Here is a 16,144-nt window from a genome sequence, read left to right on the forward strand (position 1 = left end):
TTTTTATTTTTTTTTAGAAAAAGTCACTTCAGCTGGAATTTACTATATGCTTAAAAGCAAATGTTTTTAACCCATAACCCCCCTCCCCCACAATAAATAAATAAAAAATAAACAAGTAAATAAATAACTATTTTAACCAGCATGGTGGTGTCAGCTTGCTTCACATATTGAAGTTACAAGAGTATGAAGAATGCTTCATTGCTTACATGGATGATGCAGTGGTGCTATGTGTTATGGAAAATTCATGTAAATCACTGATTCCCATTATGTAGACCGTGGCCCTCTGGTGGACCAAACGTATACTGCAAGTGTACAGTGTACAGAGGTATGTACAGTTTTCTTGATCTATCTATCAGATAGATAGATAGATAGATAGATAGATAGATAGATAGATAGATAGATAGATAGATAGATAGATAGATAGATACTTCAGTTTCTCTTGTATTTGGATTCAACCGAACATTTATGGTCAGATGGGCCTCTGTGGGATTTTCTGCTTTTGAAGTGGGCTGCAGCACTTTGACTTTGAGAATGGCTGATGGAAATTATTCCAGTCTTATTCAGTGACATTAGCTCCCTATGAAAAAAATCACTATGGAATTAAGTCTTAAATCACTTACAAATAGTGACTCCTTGCTGGAACATGTTACTTTCCATGTTTTTTACACTTGTTGTATAAAATCAGGCCCAGGACTCTTGATGTCCATTGTTGGATTTGTTTACTTTTCATAGCAGGCTGTGGTGTGCTGATTAGGAGAAGCATTCATATAGCTGAATCAGTAACTTTGGAGAGCACCTCGGTGTATGCTTTTCTTTTTTTCTCTTTGAAAGGCCTCTTACATTTTCAGTTTCATTCCAAAATTTCCAGAGTAAGCTTTTCATGACTCTTCAGCACTTGCAGTTCATCAGCTCTTCATGTATGGTTACAGTATCTCTTCTGCATTCTCAGTGACTGTCCTCCATAGAGGAAATCAAACCTCTTGTCAGGCTCTATTTGCACTTGAAAGCACTTGAGGTCATATCCTCAAAATGCTTTAAACCACTTATAAGGTGGCAGAAGACTTTTATATTTTTATAATGAACATCTTGAAAACTGACATTATCTTTAGTTAGCTTGGCTCTTAGATTTAAGCCTCTTTCACAGAGGCCATGGAAGTAACCATTAGTTGATATAAGTCATGTCACAAATATATGAACTTTTTTTTTTTTTACACATGTAATGCAGCCCTGAACATTTGTAGTATTATCACCGTCGTTAGGTCCCTGTTGTCCTTCTTTCACACCTCAGTAGCTACAGTATGGGTTGTACTTTAAACAACACTTTTGAGAAAGTTGTAGAAGCTTTTTTTCGTCCTCAAAAACACTTTTGCGAGTAATTTATTTTAATTCTTTTTTTTTCTTTTTTTTTTTTTGCTTGAGAATAAAACAGCAGAGATTCTGTTTCTCTTAAAGCCTGTTTTTCAACGAGACCACACAAGGACACAATATGTCTTCATACCCAAAGTGGCTCAAACTAGGTGTTATTTACCTTACTTCTGAGGGGTGTACTATCTATGGAGCAAGCTTGACCTAGCCTTCATCAACAAATGTTATCTAGAGATGATGAGTTTAAACTTTATCTGTTAACTTAGGCTGTCTGCGTCAGGCTCGCTGTGACACGTGACATTTAACTCTCCATTTGTGCAAACACGGACCTGATTCAGGCAACTGGAGCAAGTCATTTACAGTTTTAGAGATTATAAGAAAAATATAACAGTCAAGGCAAGAGTGCAAACCTACCATAGACGGTATAAAATGGGTGTCAAACATCAGAGGCCAGAATTAACCTGGAAAAGACGACAGTTGAGCGCCCTAAATGTATATTTATAACAAAGTATACTATATACTATAGAGTCTTCTGTATTTTACAATGTGTCTACAATAAAATTAATAAATTAATAAAATAAATGTATTGTATAATTACAATACAATCATTGCAACAAGCTACCAGAACGTTTCCAGACATTTTTACATGTGTATTTCCTACAATTTCCTACAAAAAAGGCCAAAGAGTCGTGCTGACTGATTTCTTTCATTTACTGCAGCAGCATTTCTTTTTGAAATGGTCCACGTAAGTCCTCAGGTTGAGTGTTTTTACCTTCACCATCTTGAAACGGAACATGACAAGCAGGAGGCATGCCTGACTGTGAAACCTCATGCTCATAGGCCAATTATTAATCCTCAGCTCTGGCTTTTAGAATAACTCTAATTTAGAAAATTGACTATGTTTTTTTTTGTTTGTTTCTTTTTGTTAAATATGATCTGAAATTAGTGACTGGAGCCATAAACTCATCTGTAAAGTATTTATTGAGGTCAAATCATTTTCTTACAGACTTCTAGAGTTTGCCCCCTACTGGCAGTTAAACAGAACGCAAGTTTAAGGCATTTTCCTTCTGTCTAACCTTTTTAGGCCTGGAATCTAAGTCCATCTTTGATAATGTCCACATGCTACACACAATTCTTATTCTTATAAGTGAATGTATTTATTTCACCACTCTATTTTAGCAAACCAGCTGAACTGTGCTGGTCCTAAACGCCAAACTTGATATTACAAAGCAAGTTTTATGTTAGCTGGTTTGTCAAATGCAAAAACTCCAGTCAGACATAACGGGTATCACAATGGTGCTCATCAACTTTTTGCTGTTAACCCAGGCTTTGTGCTTCAGGCTCTGTGCATGCTCATATAGAAGAGGTGCTTGACACATCATTTGACAAAATGGCCACAGTGAAGGCCACACACACTCATTTGCGAACACACAGGCTCGTGCGTAGAACTATTTTTTAACCACTAATCAGCCACAGCAGCTGCAGGATTTATCCAACAAAAACAACAATACAGTGCTCTTTTAATACGATATTTACTGTCAATATTTTGACAGGGAGCGTACAATGGTCCGGTGGTATCACATTGTACAGTAATCAGATGATTGGCAGCCTATTTCCAAGCTGTGCAGCAAACAAACTCTTTCCAGTGGCAGCAGGTTATGTACAGCCAGACTAAACTAAATCTAAGCCCGTGTGATTCACCGCTGCAACAATAGAACATTTTTGTACATTTCCTACTGCCATAAAAAAACACTTTTCAAATATACACAAAGAGAATTTCATCAGGCCAAAGAGATGACATCACCTGTTACATCCTATCATATTGCTTAGGTACTGTTCACATCTTATTAGTTTGTGTGATTGGATACCAAAAGACAGTGTAATGAAAAATTAACTTTCCCAAAACATATTCTAAATCATTTAAGGAGGAGTGTTTACAAATGACAGAATTTACCCTTGATGTTCATCCAAACAAATGTCAACTTTTCAAGGCGTGATATCTTTTTTTTTTTTTTTTTTGAATTACAGGCGTTTTGTGCACCATCAAATCCAAAACAAAAATTGACTTCAAAAGCAGCTTAATACATTATTTAGATCATGTTTGGCTTTTAGATCCTGTCAGTCTCCATACCAACAGCTCTGTATGTCCTTTCACTCCTCCTTCGTCTGACAGGCAGCCCTGTCTTCTGAGGTGCAAAATCAATCATTCAAAGAGGTGTCAGCCATGTTTTTTTTTGTCTTCTTCTTCTTCATCTTACTTTCATTGCTGTTCAGCCGGCTCCAGGAGATCTTGGTAGATTTCTGATTTCAGAAATCGTGGGTAACAGTCGTTTTCCATCAGGCCATATATCAGTTTCTGCGCCCCGTCGAAGCAATTTGGCCCCGGCTGAGAGATATTTTTACTGATTTCTTCTCTGGTCACAGAGTCAATGTTTATCTAGGTTCAGAAAACAGCAGCTTTTATTTCACCCTTTCTTTCTGAATATATTTTTACATCATGTGTTTAACTGTAAAAGATAAACTGTTTAGTACTGAATAACAGAGAGTGAAAGATTTCCTTTTATTTGAATGTTTTTTTAGTAAAAGTGAGTCAAATCACCTCCAACCGGGGGTGATTTGTAGAGACACAGGTCTGACTTTGTTTACTCCTCAATTCACAAAAGCCATACCTGTCTAGGTGCACCAACTTGGACAAACTCAGTGTATATCCATTTGGCAGCAATGGTCATTTCTGTCACTCTGGTTATTTTCTTGTACTTTTTGCAGGCCAGCCAGAAAAGAAGGTTCTCGTCACTGTACTCTGTCCTCAAGAAGTCCTCAAACACCAGCTGGCCAGCTGTGCAAAAACAACAAAAGCACTTTGAAATACAGACAGTTTCATTTCAAACCCTGAAGAAGTAAAGACTTGAATTTTTAAGGACCTGTGTGTTCAACTGCTACAGTTTTATAACTTCACAGGTTGGATTTTTTTTCCCTCATCTGTATTACACCACAAAACTCAATCAGTCGCTTCCAGAGCTCAGGTAGCTGACATTTGTGATGCTAACAACTGCATATATAAAACAGTATATCTGGTAACACCCTAAACATACAGTAAAGGCACTTTAGCCTATTATTTGTGAATCATAACATGTCATAGGCCGTTACATGATTATATTTTCTTTTAAAAGTGTCTTATAGTGTTATATAAATTATTCCAAATTGTCTAAATTTGCTAGTGGTTTTGTGTCCATCAAAAAGTCTAGATTTTCAATTCCATAAATTATTAAAAAAAAACAAACCCTTATATTCCTCAAAAGCATGTTTGCTGGAATTATTATTAACTATGTAAGCTGTGGAAAAATTATGCTTAAATCATTGGTTTCACTTGTGCTTACTGATAGTTGTTACTTTGATGTCTTGGAAAAAAAGATTATTGATTAGACAGCTGTTTAAAAAGAAATATATTTGAACCATGGTTTGATTATTGCTGTGTGCTTTCACATTTATGCTATCAAGTGAAGTGTTTTTTCTAAAGGTTCAAAATTGTTCCAAAACAGCGGTGGGGTAGTGGAGGAGGGAGCCACGTAAACTTTCTTGCCTGAGAGTTTTACAAATATCATTTGATTGATAAATACATTGTTCACTACAAATACAGTATGTCACTGTTATCATGGTTTGGGTTCAAATACAGCTGCTGCCAGATGCTGTTTTCTTAGTTACCATGGTGACACAAATTTGAAATGCATCACTACAAATACATGTTGTTCAGAGACAGGAAAAGCGTAATAATTTATGCCCACAAAGACCACAAAATATTTATTTTTTAAAGTTTTTATATGACTGTTTCACAAAATGCCATGAGACCTGACAGAGCCAAAATAGGATCATTTTTAAACCATAACCACATATGGCAAGGTACAAGATAGAAAAAAAATCAGCTTGTTGAATAGTTAAATTAAAAATGATCTTGTTGAACATTACATTACTTTTGGCAGCCTTCCTAATCATGCTGCATCTGTAAGCTACTTTGCAACCCACCTAAACCTCAGCTCATCTATTTCACGCTATTAACTTTATTTTTGACTTCATCAGTGTCATGTCATTGATGACAATTGCTCTCTGTACTGAGTAGGGATGGGTACCGGTTCTGACATAAACGGTAGTAACCAGACCGAAAAGCAGTGCACATTTCGGCGCTTTATTTCGGTGCTTTTTTTTTTCCTGAGCTGTGATACACTTTAGATTCTAGCCAATCATTTTACGTTTCCGAGGATAGTAGGTGGGTCCAGGTATGTACGTTCTTTTAGAGCAGAGCTACAGATTAAAAATGCCCAAGGCGAAGCGGTCAAAAGTCTGGTTGTACTTCACAGCAAAAGATGCAAACTCAGCAGCCTGCAACAAGTGCTTTAAGCTGATACTGTGATACTGTCAAAGGAGGTAACACCTCAAATCCGATGAAACACCTGGCGACGCATAGCGTTTTTTTTAAAAGCCGAGAAATGTGCCGTATTTGATAGCTTGCTGCGAGACCTCACACCGAGCACATCTACTGCGGGTGTGGTGCCTATTGTCGGAACCAGAATTTGCAACATCCCCAAAAACCCGAAGAGTAGAGTCCTGGCCCCTAGCCCTGTCAGGGTAGCAGAAATGATGACGGATGATGATGGCAGCAGCAGCAGCTTCTCTGCATGAGTAGCTTAATGTTGTTCGTGTGTAATTTACGTTGAGTACGCTAACCACGTTATTAAATTAACGCATGTAAGGTGAACTAGCAAACACAGCTGAACATGAGAGGTTTTTGGACCAATTTTGTGTTCTCCATTCTTTAAGCACCGGTTTGAGCACCGTTTAAGCACCGGCACCGTTTCAAAAGTAGCGGTTTGGCACCGGTATCGGATAAAACCTAAACGATACCCATCCCTAGTACTGAGGGAAGCTACTACTGCTCTCCCGACTGGGGAGGACTCAGAGCAGAACCAAATCGCCAATTATACAAGTCAATGAGTTCTTTTAGACTGAAGGTCTGAAACTTATGCTCTACCATTCCTGGGACTCTATCCACCTCTTTAGATGATCATTTCAGAGTGAATTAGCTTATTAGATGGCTATTTTACATCCATGCGCATCGTCATGATTCATCGCAGTCATTGCGGCTGATTTCAGTGCAAATAAATGAAAGATCCAAGATGGTAGCATGGACGTAAACTTGAAAATAACTTTTTACACTGATTTGAAGGATTCACATATCTAATCTACAGGAAACAGCAGCTCATTTGGACTTTTCTGCTATTTCAATTTCACTGTCTGTCACCAGAAACTTCTACCCTGTGCTCTTCAAAAGAGGCCTCTTTTGTTCACTGTAAACTGCTGTAAGCTCTTGAATCAGGAACAAGTTTTTCTGACGACAGGGACAAAATATTGGGTGAAAGCAAATTTAAACGAATCATTCACTTTCAAATTTATAAAGTATTTTAGGTAAATTTCATGAGAGCAACAAGCCTCCTCTGAAGGTTAAGCAATTCTGTATCTTTCTCTCACATTCTCCTTTCCTCCTAACAGTGCTCGTAAGCTCAAAGAAGGCAGTGAACAAAGAGACGATGCAGAAAACTGCCAGGCATTGTGGTGCATGTCTGGAGGCCCTTTTAACTTCAAAACCTTCAAAAACCGAACCCCGCGTGCTCTGCTTCTGCATCATATAATTGCACACACCAATATTTCTTGTTATCTGCTCCCCACACTCCTTACCTTTGTTATGGGCGTATTCATGGAGCTCTGATGCCAACGCAGGTGTTAAATACTCAGCTCGTCTTAGGGGAGCACAAACAAGCAGCTAACTGCGAGCACCAGTGTTATTCACAGAAATCGCTTTACATAAATCACAGCTGGCGCTCTGACAGTAATTGACAGGAAACAAAACACATCCAGAGGCCGCTTGTTCCCGTCTACAAATCACTCCATATCTGAACTTTCAATCACAACAGAGCTGAGTTAAATTCGCATGAGACGTAAAGGTATATGAATGGCATTAGATTTTTTTTCTTTTCCTTTTTTTTCTGCCCCTGTTTACCTGTTTATCAAACGTGTCATTGCAGTCCTTCAAAGGGAAATGGAGCAAATGGAATGCGAGATGAAATTTATACTCTGGAGGGCAGTCAAAGACAACAGGCTAAAATATTACAGATGGGCTGAGTTCATTTCAGTGGAGTGATGAGAGACGAAAGGCAGCGTAAAGAGTGAGAAAAAGAAAGAACTTATCTGCCACCTCTGTCATTTTCAAAAAAAGGGCAGGAGTGTGGTCAGGTGATAGCCGCGAGCGGGTGCCGGCTTTATAAATGAATAAGAGTTGGTTGAAATCATCCTATCTACACCGGCAGCTCAGATTACGCTTCTTATCTCGGCCAGTGTCGTCCTCCTTAAATATATCTTCCAAATGGGTTTGATGAACTTGAGAGGAGAATATATCCTCGATCCTCCTAAAGAAGTCCCGAGGGCAATTCACCAAGATTTGCAGGGCCGAGCGGTGCAGAATTGAGAAGGTAGAAAAGAAAAAAGACAGAGAGAGAGGATGAGGAATTGAGAGAGAGCAGCCTTTGACAGGACAATGAGGGGAGTAAGTGGCCTTACTTTTACACTCCAGAAGACGGTCAAATGACTCCCCCCACGCCATCAATGACATCATTAACAGGAGCTCTGCAGAGCAAAATTGAAAAAACTTCATGAAACGTACATCTTGTCAAACAGACAGTGTACATTCTGTACAAAGGACCAGGGCACATTCACGTCAGAGATAAGCTGATAAAAAGTTAAATCCCAAATTGTACCTACTTATTACATTAGATTAACTAATTAACGTTTTATCTCTTAAACGTCACTTTTTAAATTAACTGATATAAATCATTCATATTGTCAGTTTAATAAAACTCCAAATGGGTACCTCATCTTGTCATATTTCCAAGTCTAGAGGATGAAATTAATAACAATGAGTAACATCTTAGCTGATATTGGCTCCTAATTGAATACCAGGTATCAGTACAGTGAATGACTTGATATCTGATGCCAAATATTAGATCAGTCAATGCTTCTCCTGGATGTGAGTTCATTCCTGCCCACAGCAGTGAAAGAAGTATTCAGATATTTTCCTTGCAATTTTTTGCTTTTACGTATCATCACAAAGTATGTCATAAATGCTGACTTCATAATGTAAAAATCATTGGTTTGATTGGTTGTCTATAAAAAAAGGAGTGCATGATTTCATCCCAGAAGGATGGGACCATCAGCTTAATCAAATGATACAGCCATGCGAAAAATGAAGTGCATATTTACTGTTTCCAAAAGGAATTTTGAGGATAAGTGCTGCACCTGATTAAATGATCATCATCAAGTGTGAGCATTTGTATAAAAGCATAAGAACCTGAATGCAGTCTGGAGCAGTCAGATGTGTGTTAACACAATGCCAAAATCTTCCCTGGAGTGAATGGATGCCCCAGAAATTCCCCCAGAGAAATTCATGTTTAGAGGAACTGCAAAAAACCCAAGAGCTGCATCTCAGAGTCAACTGGCCTCAGTTAGCGTGTTAAATATTAAAGTTTATGACAGAGCAATTTGGAAAAAGCTGAACAAGAACAACAACAAGTATAGAAAGTCTATTCTCTCTAACAATAACTTGGCAGCAAAGGTTTGCAAAGCTCCATCTGAATAATCCGCAACCAAATTCTTTGGACAGAGGGACCAAATTGGAAAGGTTTGGTCATAAAGTACAACACCAAATCAAACACAGCATATCAGCACAAATACTTCATTGCAACTGCCGAGTACAGTGGTAGAAGGGTGATGATTTGGGGTTTTTTTATACTACAGGAGCTTGACACCTTACAGTCTTTGAGTTCATCCTGAACTCCTCTTTATACCAAAGTGTTCTAGAGTCAAATAGAAGCCATTGTGCTGACAGCTAAAGTTTGGCAAACGAAAAGAACAATGATCCCATTCAACAGCAGCAAAGCTTTCACAAAATGACTGAAAAACAAAACTACCATGGTACTGCAACGGCCCACTCAAAGTCCAGACGTCAACATGACTGAAACGCTGTGGCAGGATCTTAGAAGAACTGTGCATAAATGAATGCCAACAAACATCAATGAACTGAACCAACGCTGTAAATAAGAGTATGCCAAAATTCCTTTGCAACAACATGAGAGTCTAATAAATTAACTAAAAAAACAAACAAACAATTACTTCAAGTTATTGCTGCCAAATGTTTTTCTACAATGTACAAAAACATAGGGTGTATGTAGTTTTTCACAGAACTGCATAGAGTACTGTGGAAACATTTGAGAGATAGCCACCTGTCATAATAACCACTTTTACGTTAATTGTCCCTGTGGTGTTAACACATTTCACCACAAAGGTCGCAAAGAACCCAGGATGAGCGTATGCTGACTCGTGCACTGCATCCAGAGCCTGAGCTTGCTTGTAGCCTCCATTGACCATGTTTCTACAATGAAAGTCTCTATGGGCTTGTTTTCACCTTCGATTGTGTTTCTGGTTTTGTTTCAAACTTAAACATTAAAAGACTGATCTTGTGTGTTCTGATTAGCATAGAGATTTTTGTCAATGTGTGGGATTATAGCCCAAGGTTTATATTTCTAACTGACAATGCATTTCAACTCATGTTACACAGTGAGGCAAATGTAATGTAACCAGTTGGGTAACAAATAACTCCATTGAGAAATAATACAACATGATGTATTAAAAAAATAATATTGAGTAATGCTTCTCCTTCAGAAGATTCCTGGATAAGATGTAAAATGTCTTCAAAAAAATATCTATAGAAGTTCAGTTGCCTTTTTCTGACTAGCAACCCCAGCACTTCTTAAAGGAGGGTGAACAGAACAGTTCACTCAGAGGCAGGATAAAAGTCTGTACCTCAGTTTTAATTGAGTGTTTAGGTCAGTTGACAGAAAGAGCAGGAAAGAGTCAAAAGTCCAAAAATGCAAAAACTCCAAAGGAACCCCCCACTTTGCTGTAACTAAAATTGCAAAATTTAAGAGTCGTAAGCACACTGCCCACTAGAGGACAATGGGCTATCAGGCCACCCTCATAAAGTCTGTTGCTGATTGGTTGGTCAGGGACAACACACCAGTGATTTGCTGGAGGTTATGTTGTAGCTGTGGCAGTGCTCACCCTGTTCGTCCTTGCACAAAGGAGCAGATATTGGTCCTGCTGATGGATTAAGGACTTTCTATGGCCCTGTCCAGCTCTCCTAGATGAACTGCTTGTCTCTTGGAATCTCCTCCATGCTCTTGAGACTGTGCTGAGAGACACAGCAAACCTTCTAGCAATGGAACATATTGGTGTGCTATGCTGGAGATGTTGGATTACTCCAGATATTGCTTGATGCTGCCAGTATTGACCAGCCAAATACAAAACGACCCCAAAACAGTCAAAAAAGATGAGGAGGGGGACAGTGTCAGTGACCATTCTTTTTTGGGAGGTTGTCTCATTGCTGTGCCCTTAGTGCACCCGTTATTAATTTCATGAACACCAAAGCAGCTGAAACTGATTAACAATAACCTCGATCAATCAACCAGATTAATATCCCAGAAGTTTAACTGACTTGATACAATACTCATTAAAAAGTGCTGCTTTAAATTTTCAGAGCAGGGTATATTGACACATTGGATAGTTCACTGGTGAGGAAAAAGTGTGATAGTACACAAAGGGAGGAAGCAGAACTAGGAACAAAAGGACCGGGTTCATGCAGAAGCATTACTTTTATGAGAATACTTGTTTAGCCATTAGGTTACTCCCTACAAAACAGTTTTTAGGCTCTCCTAGATCCAAATTTGATGATGAAAAGCAGATAATACCATAATAGTCTTTTAAAATATCAATATAAAATGATACAAATGCAGGAAAATTATCAATACTGCAGTTTGGAAACAACAGTAACTAAATATCTTACACATGAGCTGCTAACATTATGCAGATGGCAGTTAGACAGCTGTGGGGACTGGGGGTACTAGCATGGACTGAAAAGCCTGTAAGTTTAATTGTAACTCATCTACAGTGAGTTAGATTTATGTCAGAAATCTGTTTTTTATGGCAAACCAGCAGCATCCTCTTGCCATTAATACACTTGTTCAGAGATTCTAAATTAGATGAAACTTTAATGATTCTTGTGGGCAAACTGGGTCGTTGCAGCAGCAGGGAACCAGATGAGAATAAGTCAGAGCGGTAAATGTTATTCAAGGAATTAAAGCAAGTGAACACGCTCAAAAGTAGAGCAAATAAATAAAAAAAATCAGCGACAGACTCACAGGCTCAAATACTTGGCAAGACCTAGTCACGCTATCTGACATTCGGATGACATAAGAGCTGCTTTACAGATAATGTCAATGACAGATATAAATATTGATTGCAAGCAGGCAGGTACAGTAGCTTCTGCTCGTAGGGAAACGTGTGCTATTTATATCTGTGACAGCTCCTCAGGATTCTGTTAGGTACTATTTTTTTAATGCAACCTCCTGTATATTCCCACAGGCTCTTCTAACTACAACATACATATTCATAACCCGGGGTGGGCTTTCAATTACTTGCTGAATTATATAAGGCTTAGAACTATTTAAAGTAAGTGATCTAAGGGAGCACTAATAGGAACAAACAGGAAAAATGGCCAAGATCTGACGGGAGGAATATGACGCACTGATGATAGCAAAGGTTTCACTTTTTATGCTCTTAAACTAGTCTGACAGTACAAAGTGGTAGAGCAAGGACTAAAGCGTCCAAGCTTTTAAGCGTAAAAGAAGACTTTATTCTACCTGTGTTAAAGAAATGTTCCAATAAATACTTGAAGATGAGCCTGCTTGAATGTTTTTGATACTGTTGTTACTGAGTTTCTCAGAAGTAAAGATGATATTAGAGCCACATATGCTCCCATCCAGATTTGATATCCTTTTAATGGAAGCTGTTGCATACAGTATTTTGGCAAGACAGTGCTAAACCCCATACTGGAGTTATTAAGAGGGCATGGCTTTGTTGTAAAAGTGTCCAGGTACTGAGCTGGCTGCAGTCCAGACCTGTTTAGTCAGACCTGACTGGGCACATCATGGAACGGAAAATATGACAATGAAGATCCAGGACTGTTGAGGAGCTGGAATCCTACATCAGACCAGAGCAGGACAACATTCCTCTCTCAGAAATCAGCATGCAACACAGTGAAATCGCCACCAAATTTAAAGTGAGCTGTTGTTTGTTATCAACAAGTAACATGTCCAACCTAAAACATCTGATATGTTTTATATATTCTCCTGTTCTCTAAGTAAAATCAAGATTTATGAGATTTAAAAATCATTTCATTCTGTTATTTACATTTTACACAGTACCCCACCTTTTTGGAATTGTGGCTTTTTGCTTTAGCTTGTGCTAAATTGGCTGATGCTTAACAGTTCAGGTTGGAACTTTTGTATGTATAAAGCTAAATAGATCTCATTTAACAATTTCAAGTCACCAGGTGGCCAATTACAGTTAGGCCTTCTATTTCTGTAGGACTAATATTTGAGACTGGAGTATAAAAATAAAAACTGAAAATGAACTGAGAAAATAACAAAGGAAAGTGCTGAGAGGAGCAGGTGCAGCAGAGAAGAAGCTGCTGGTGTGTCTGAAGCCACTGGAAGACAGCGCTCCAGAGAGGGTACGCTTTAAACACTGCTCTGCCCTGCTTCTTTATAAGATACACACTCAGAAATGTGCACATCATAGATGAATGTCCTGTGTCCGAGATTCAGAGGGTGCCTGGCAACCAGAGCTGTGAGCTTTTTTGGGGACAGTTTTTAGAGCCTCAGTTATGGGCATCATAATTTCTTTAACAGTGCTTGAGAATAATTTTCCCATATGCTAGGCTATAGAGAGCTGTCAGTGTGGAGAAATATAGAAATCAAGAACACTTCCTCATGTCAGTGGATTTTTTTCTGTCTCTAGGATGTCATTAAGTCAGCAGCATCAGCCTGACACTGTAAGCCAAGCATTAGTACCTGGTGCAAGACTGCTCCAGGCAGCAGAGTCCAGCCTGCTGCGGCAAGCCAACATTGCAGAGTTAGTGTCACACACTTTTCTGCTGTGACAGCTGCCCAAATGACTGAGCATAACAGACAGATGCTGGAGACTTGTGTTGCTTGCAAACTAGCAGATTTCCCCCATATTTTTCTATCAGATTCTAGTTAACAGATTAACATCTGCTTTTGCTCAATTCTATGAAACATTTAGCTGCAAATTAATGCCCTGATGAAGGTAAGCATATGAACTAGAGAACCTTTTCTTCTTTTAAATTAAATTAGGTTAATTCCGTTCCATTCAAATAAGTGAAAAATGTAAGGGAAGACCACGCCACCTTGTCCTTTAATGTGCATTAAGGTTGACTCGATAAGGGGAAAATCCTGGAAACCATTTTATGATATGATGGGAAAGATTTTGACCCCATCGTTCAACAACAGAAGAAATAACGACAAAGTCAAATGCTGACAAAGTTGACTTGTTAATTAACAACTAATTTCCCCTATGAAAAGTAACTTTTTTACAAAGTAAGTATTTAGGACTCAATATAAAAGGTGCATTTGTTTTAGAAATTATTTTGATCATCACGAATCGTGAAGATAACACATTTTAAAACCTACTAATAAACAAAGGATACAAGAAACAACACAATACCTGGAATCTCAATGATTTAATTATTGTGGAAGAGCAGTATGGAAAATGCAAAAGAGACACACACACACAAAAAACCCCACAGATCACTCACTCACAGTCTGCATTTCTTTGCATCCTTAGCTCTGCTTTTCAGGCCTGAGGTCTGTCTGATTGCACTGCTGTGCTCTAGATGTTACTATTTATTTACTCAGATTAGTTCTCCAAACTCTGAGCCCTCTGCTCAGTTCAGCTACAGTTCCCCGGCTGCCGTGCACAGACAGCAACCTGACGGATTCTCTACATGTCCATAATCTGCTCTGTCATGGCTTAATATCCCATCTCTGACCTGTAGTTATTCTTCTTTTATCTAACTATCATTGCTAGTCTTTATTATGATGTAGTATAGTGTTATGAATGTTAACTACTTCAGCTGTTAGTGAGGGGAGGCACTGTGTCCCTGTGTCTGGAGCCGTGCAGTGTAAAGCTGTGTGTTAGCTGGAGGAGGCAAAGACAGACCTGCTTGTGTTGATATTGATGCTAAACATCCAGAAGAAGAAGAGACGAGAGATGAGGGTGGAGGTGGGTCTCAAAGTAGCTTGCAGATGCATATAGCACATCCAATATGAGAAGCTGTCTTTACTTTTTCAAACCCTTTTGCTTTTTTATGGTGTTGACAAGATGCTGAAGGAAGAAAATGCCATATAAGAGATTAATAGGAAGGTGCAAACTGACAGCTTTGGCACATATTTCTGTTAGATAATTGTGTAAAAAGCTCACTTGTCCAAGCACTGTTGCTCTAAATCATTCAATTCCTAAAATTATTCATAACAAAACAAAACTCAGTCTAAGGCTGTGACATCTTTAAGTTCTGTTTGCAGTTTCATGACCATTATCAAGCAGGTCTTCAGAAGTACAGGACAAGGCATCAGAAGAAAGGCTATCCTAATGCAGGCACTCAGTTTTTGGAGTGCATCATATAGAACAGAGAGCACATTCAGCTCAAAGTATTCTCGCTCGTCTTTGGCCCTTTTTCATGTTTTCTTTGGGAGGGAAAGAGTGAAGGGAAAGAGAGCTGCAGGCATACTGAGAAACACAAAGGAAGAAAGTTCCAATAAAAACGGCACAGATCACAGGAGCCCCATCAGAAATACTTGTTCTCCAACTCGCAGACAAGAGAAAACCATCCGCAAAACACATTCCAGTTTTATTTTAGCAACATGTTTTCTGTATGGGCGAGATCAGAGAAAGTCAGTCATTACCGAAGAACAAAGCAGACCGGAGGGGAAGTAAAACTGTGAGAATATTCAACAGTACCAAAAAGCTCACTGACAGACAACCTCTTTGTCTTGAAGCGTGAAGCCAATTTGAAGCTCATACTTACAACATGTGTTTTCTGTTGCCGAAAAGTATTTTTCTGCCGTTGTGCAGATAAGTGTCCTCCTTGTCGGGCTTCTCTTTCTTCCTCTGACTTACTTTACAGGTACAAGTCTGTGCATGTTGAGCTGCGCTACAGGCGTTCCCAGGGTTGACAGAAATGTCACTTTTCACTCGTCAGTTTTTAACTTAAACAGAAGCGAAGCCACAGGACTTTGGCACCAAAAGCCCACATTTTGTTGCTTTCCACAGATGTGTTTCTCAAGCTAGCGTTTATAGACATTTAGAAATGTGAATCATTTAAACTGAGAAAGAAAGATAGACCTCAAGCAAATCATTAGTTCCTAACTCCTCCCTGCTGCTGCATACCTGTTTGGCTAAGATTTTGGCCCTTCGAGACTGCCATGCAACCGATGTGAGAAATCTGTTGATTTAACAATAAAGCGCAAACATTTTCTTTGCTCATACTAAAAAATGGCTAAGATAATCATTAATGCTATTTAGTGAGATGAACATGTCCTCACTATTTGTAGCAGTAGGTGTTACGCTTTTCAGTGACCCAGTAAAATTTGCTTTATGTATTTTCTCATGGAAGCAATTGTGAAACTGTCAGAAGAACACTGGCCAAATTCAGAAATAGGAAACAGGAGGTCTGAGAGTTTGTGAGCCACAATTGGATATAGAAAATTGTACAAATGAGCCAGTATAATAGAAAGGGATCAGCATTAAGGCCTTAGGCAAA

At 38.7% G+C, this 16,144-nt stretch overlaps 1 protein-coding gene across 2 annotated transcripts; it reads right to left on the reverse strand.

Annotated features, from left to right (window-relative positions):
* Window positions 1–2,328: 2,328 nt before the first annotated feature.
* On the reverse strand, window positions 2,329–15,480 carry LOC146689028 (regulator of G protein signaling 21-like). 2 transcript variants are annotated; one of them, XM_085436953.1, is made up of 5 exons: window positions 15,410–15,480; window positions 14,545–14,709; window positions 7,972–8,037; window positions 4,035–4,201; window positions 2,329–3,802 (listed from the first exon to the last, which is right to left on the reverse strand). In XM_085436953.1, the coding sequence occupies exons 3-5, from the start codon at window positions 8,024–8,026 to the stop codon at window positions 3,626–3,628; spliced, it is 399 nt and encodes a 132-aa protein (XP_085293079.1). In that variant the 5' UTR covers window positions 8,027–8,037; window positions 14,545–14,709; window positions 15,410–15,480; the 3' UTR covers window positions 2,329–3,625. The 2 variants fall into 2 exon arrangements, with proteins under 2 accessions (XP_085293079.1, XP_085293078.1); XM_085436952.1 differs by lacking the exon at window positions 14,545–14,709.
* Window positions 15,481–16,144: the final 664 nt, after the last annotated feature.

Source organism: Copadichromis virginalis, linkage group LG17 (genome assembly GCF_057382275.1).
Source record: "Copadichromis virginalis isolate Kocher_CV1m ecotype Utaka linkage group LG17, C_Virginalis_male_GT1.1, whole genome shotgun sequence".
In the NCBI taxonomy this organism is placed as follows: Eukaryota; Metazoa; Chordata; class Actinopteri; order Cichliformes; family Cichlidae; genus Copadichromis; species Copadichromis virginalis.

Coding starts and splice junctions, on each gene's coding strand:
- LOC146689028 (XM_085436952.1), bottom strand. CDS start 8,026: ATGATGTCATTGATGGCGTGGGGGGAGTCATTTGACCGTCTTCTGGAG. Junction 4,202..7,971: donor CCGTCTTCTGGAGTGTAAAA/GTAAGGCCACTT, acceptor GTTTTTGCACAG/CTGGCCAGCTGGTGTTTGAG. Junction 3,803..4,034: donor AAGTTGGTGCACCTAGACAG/GTATGGCTTTTG, acceptor TTCTGAACCTAG/ATAAACATTGACTCTGTGAC.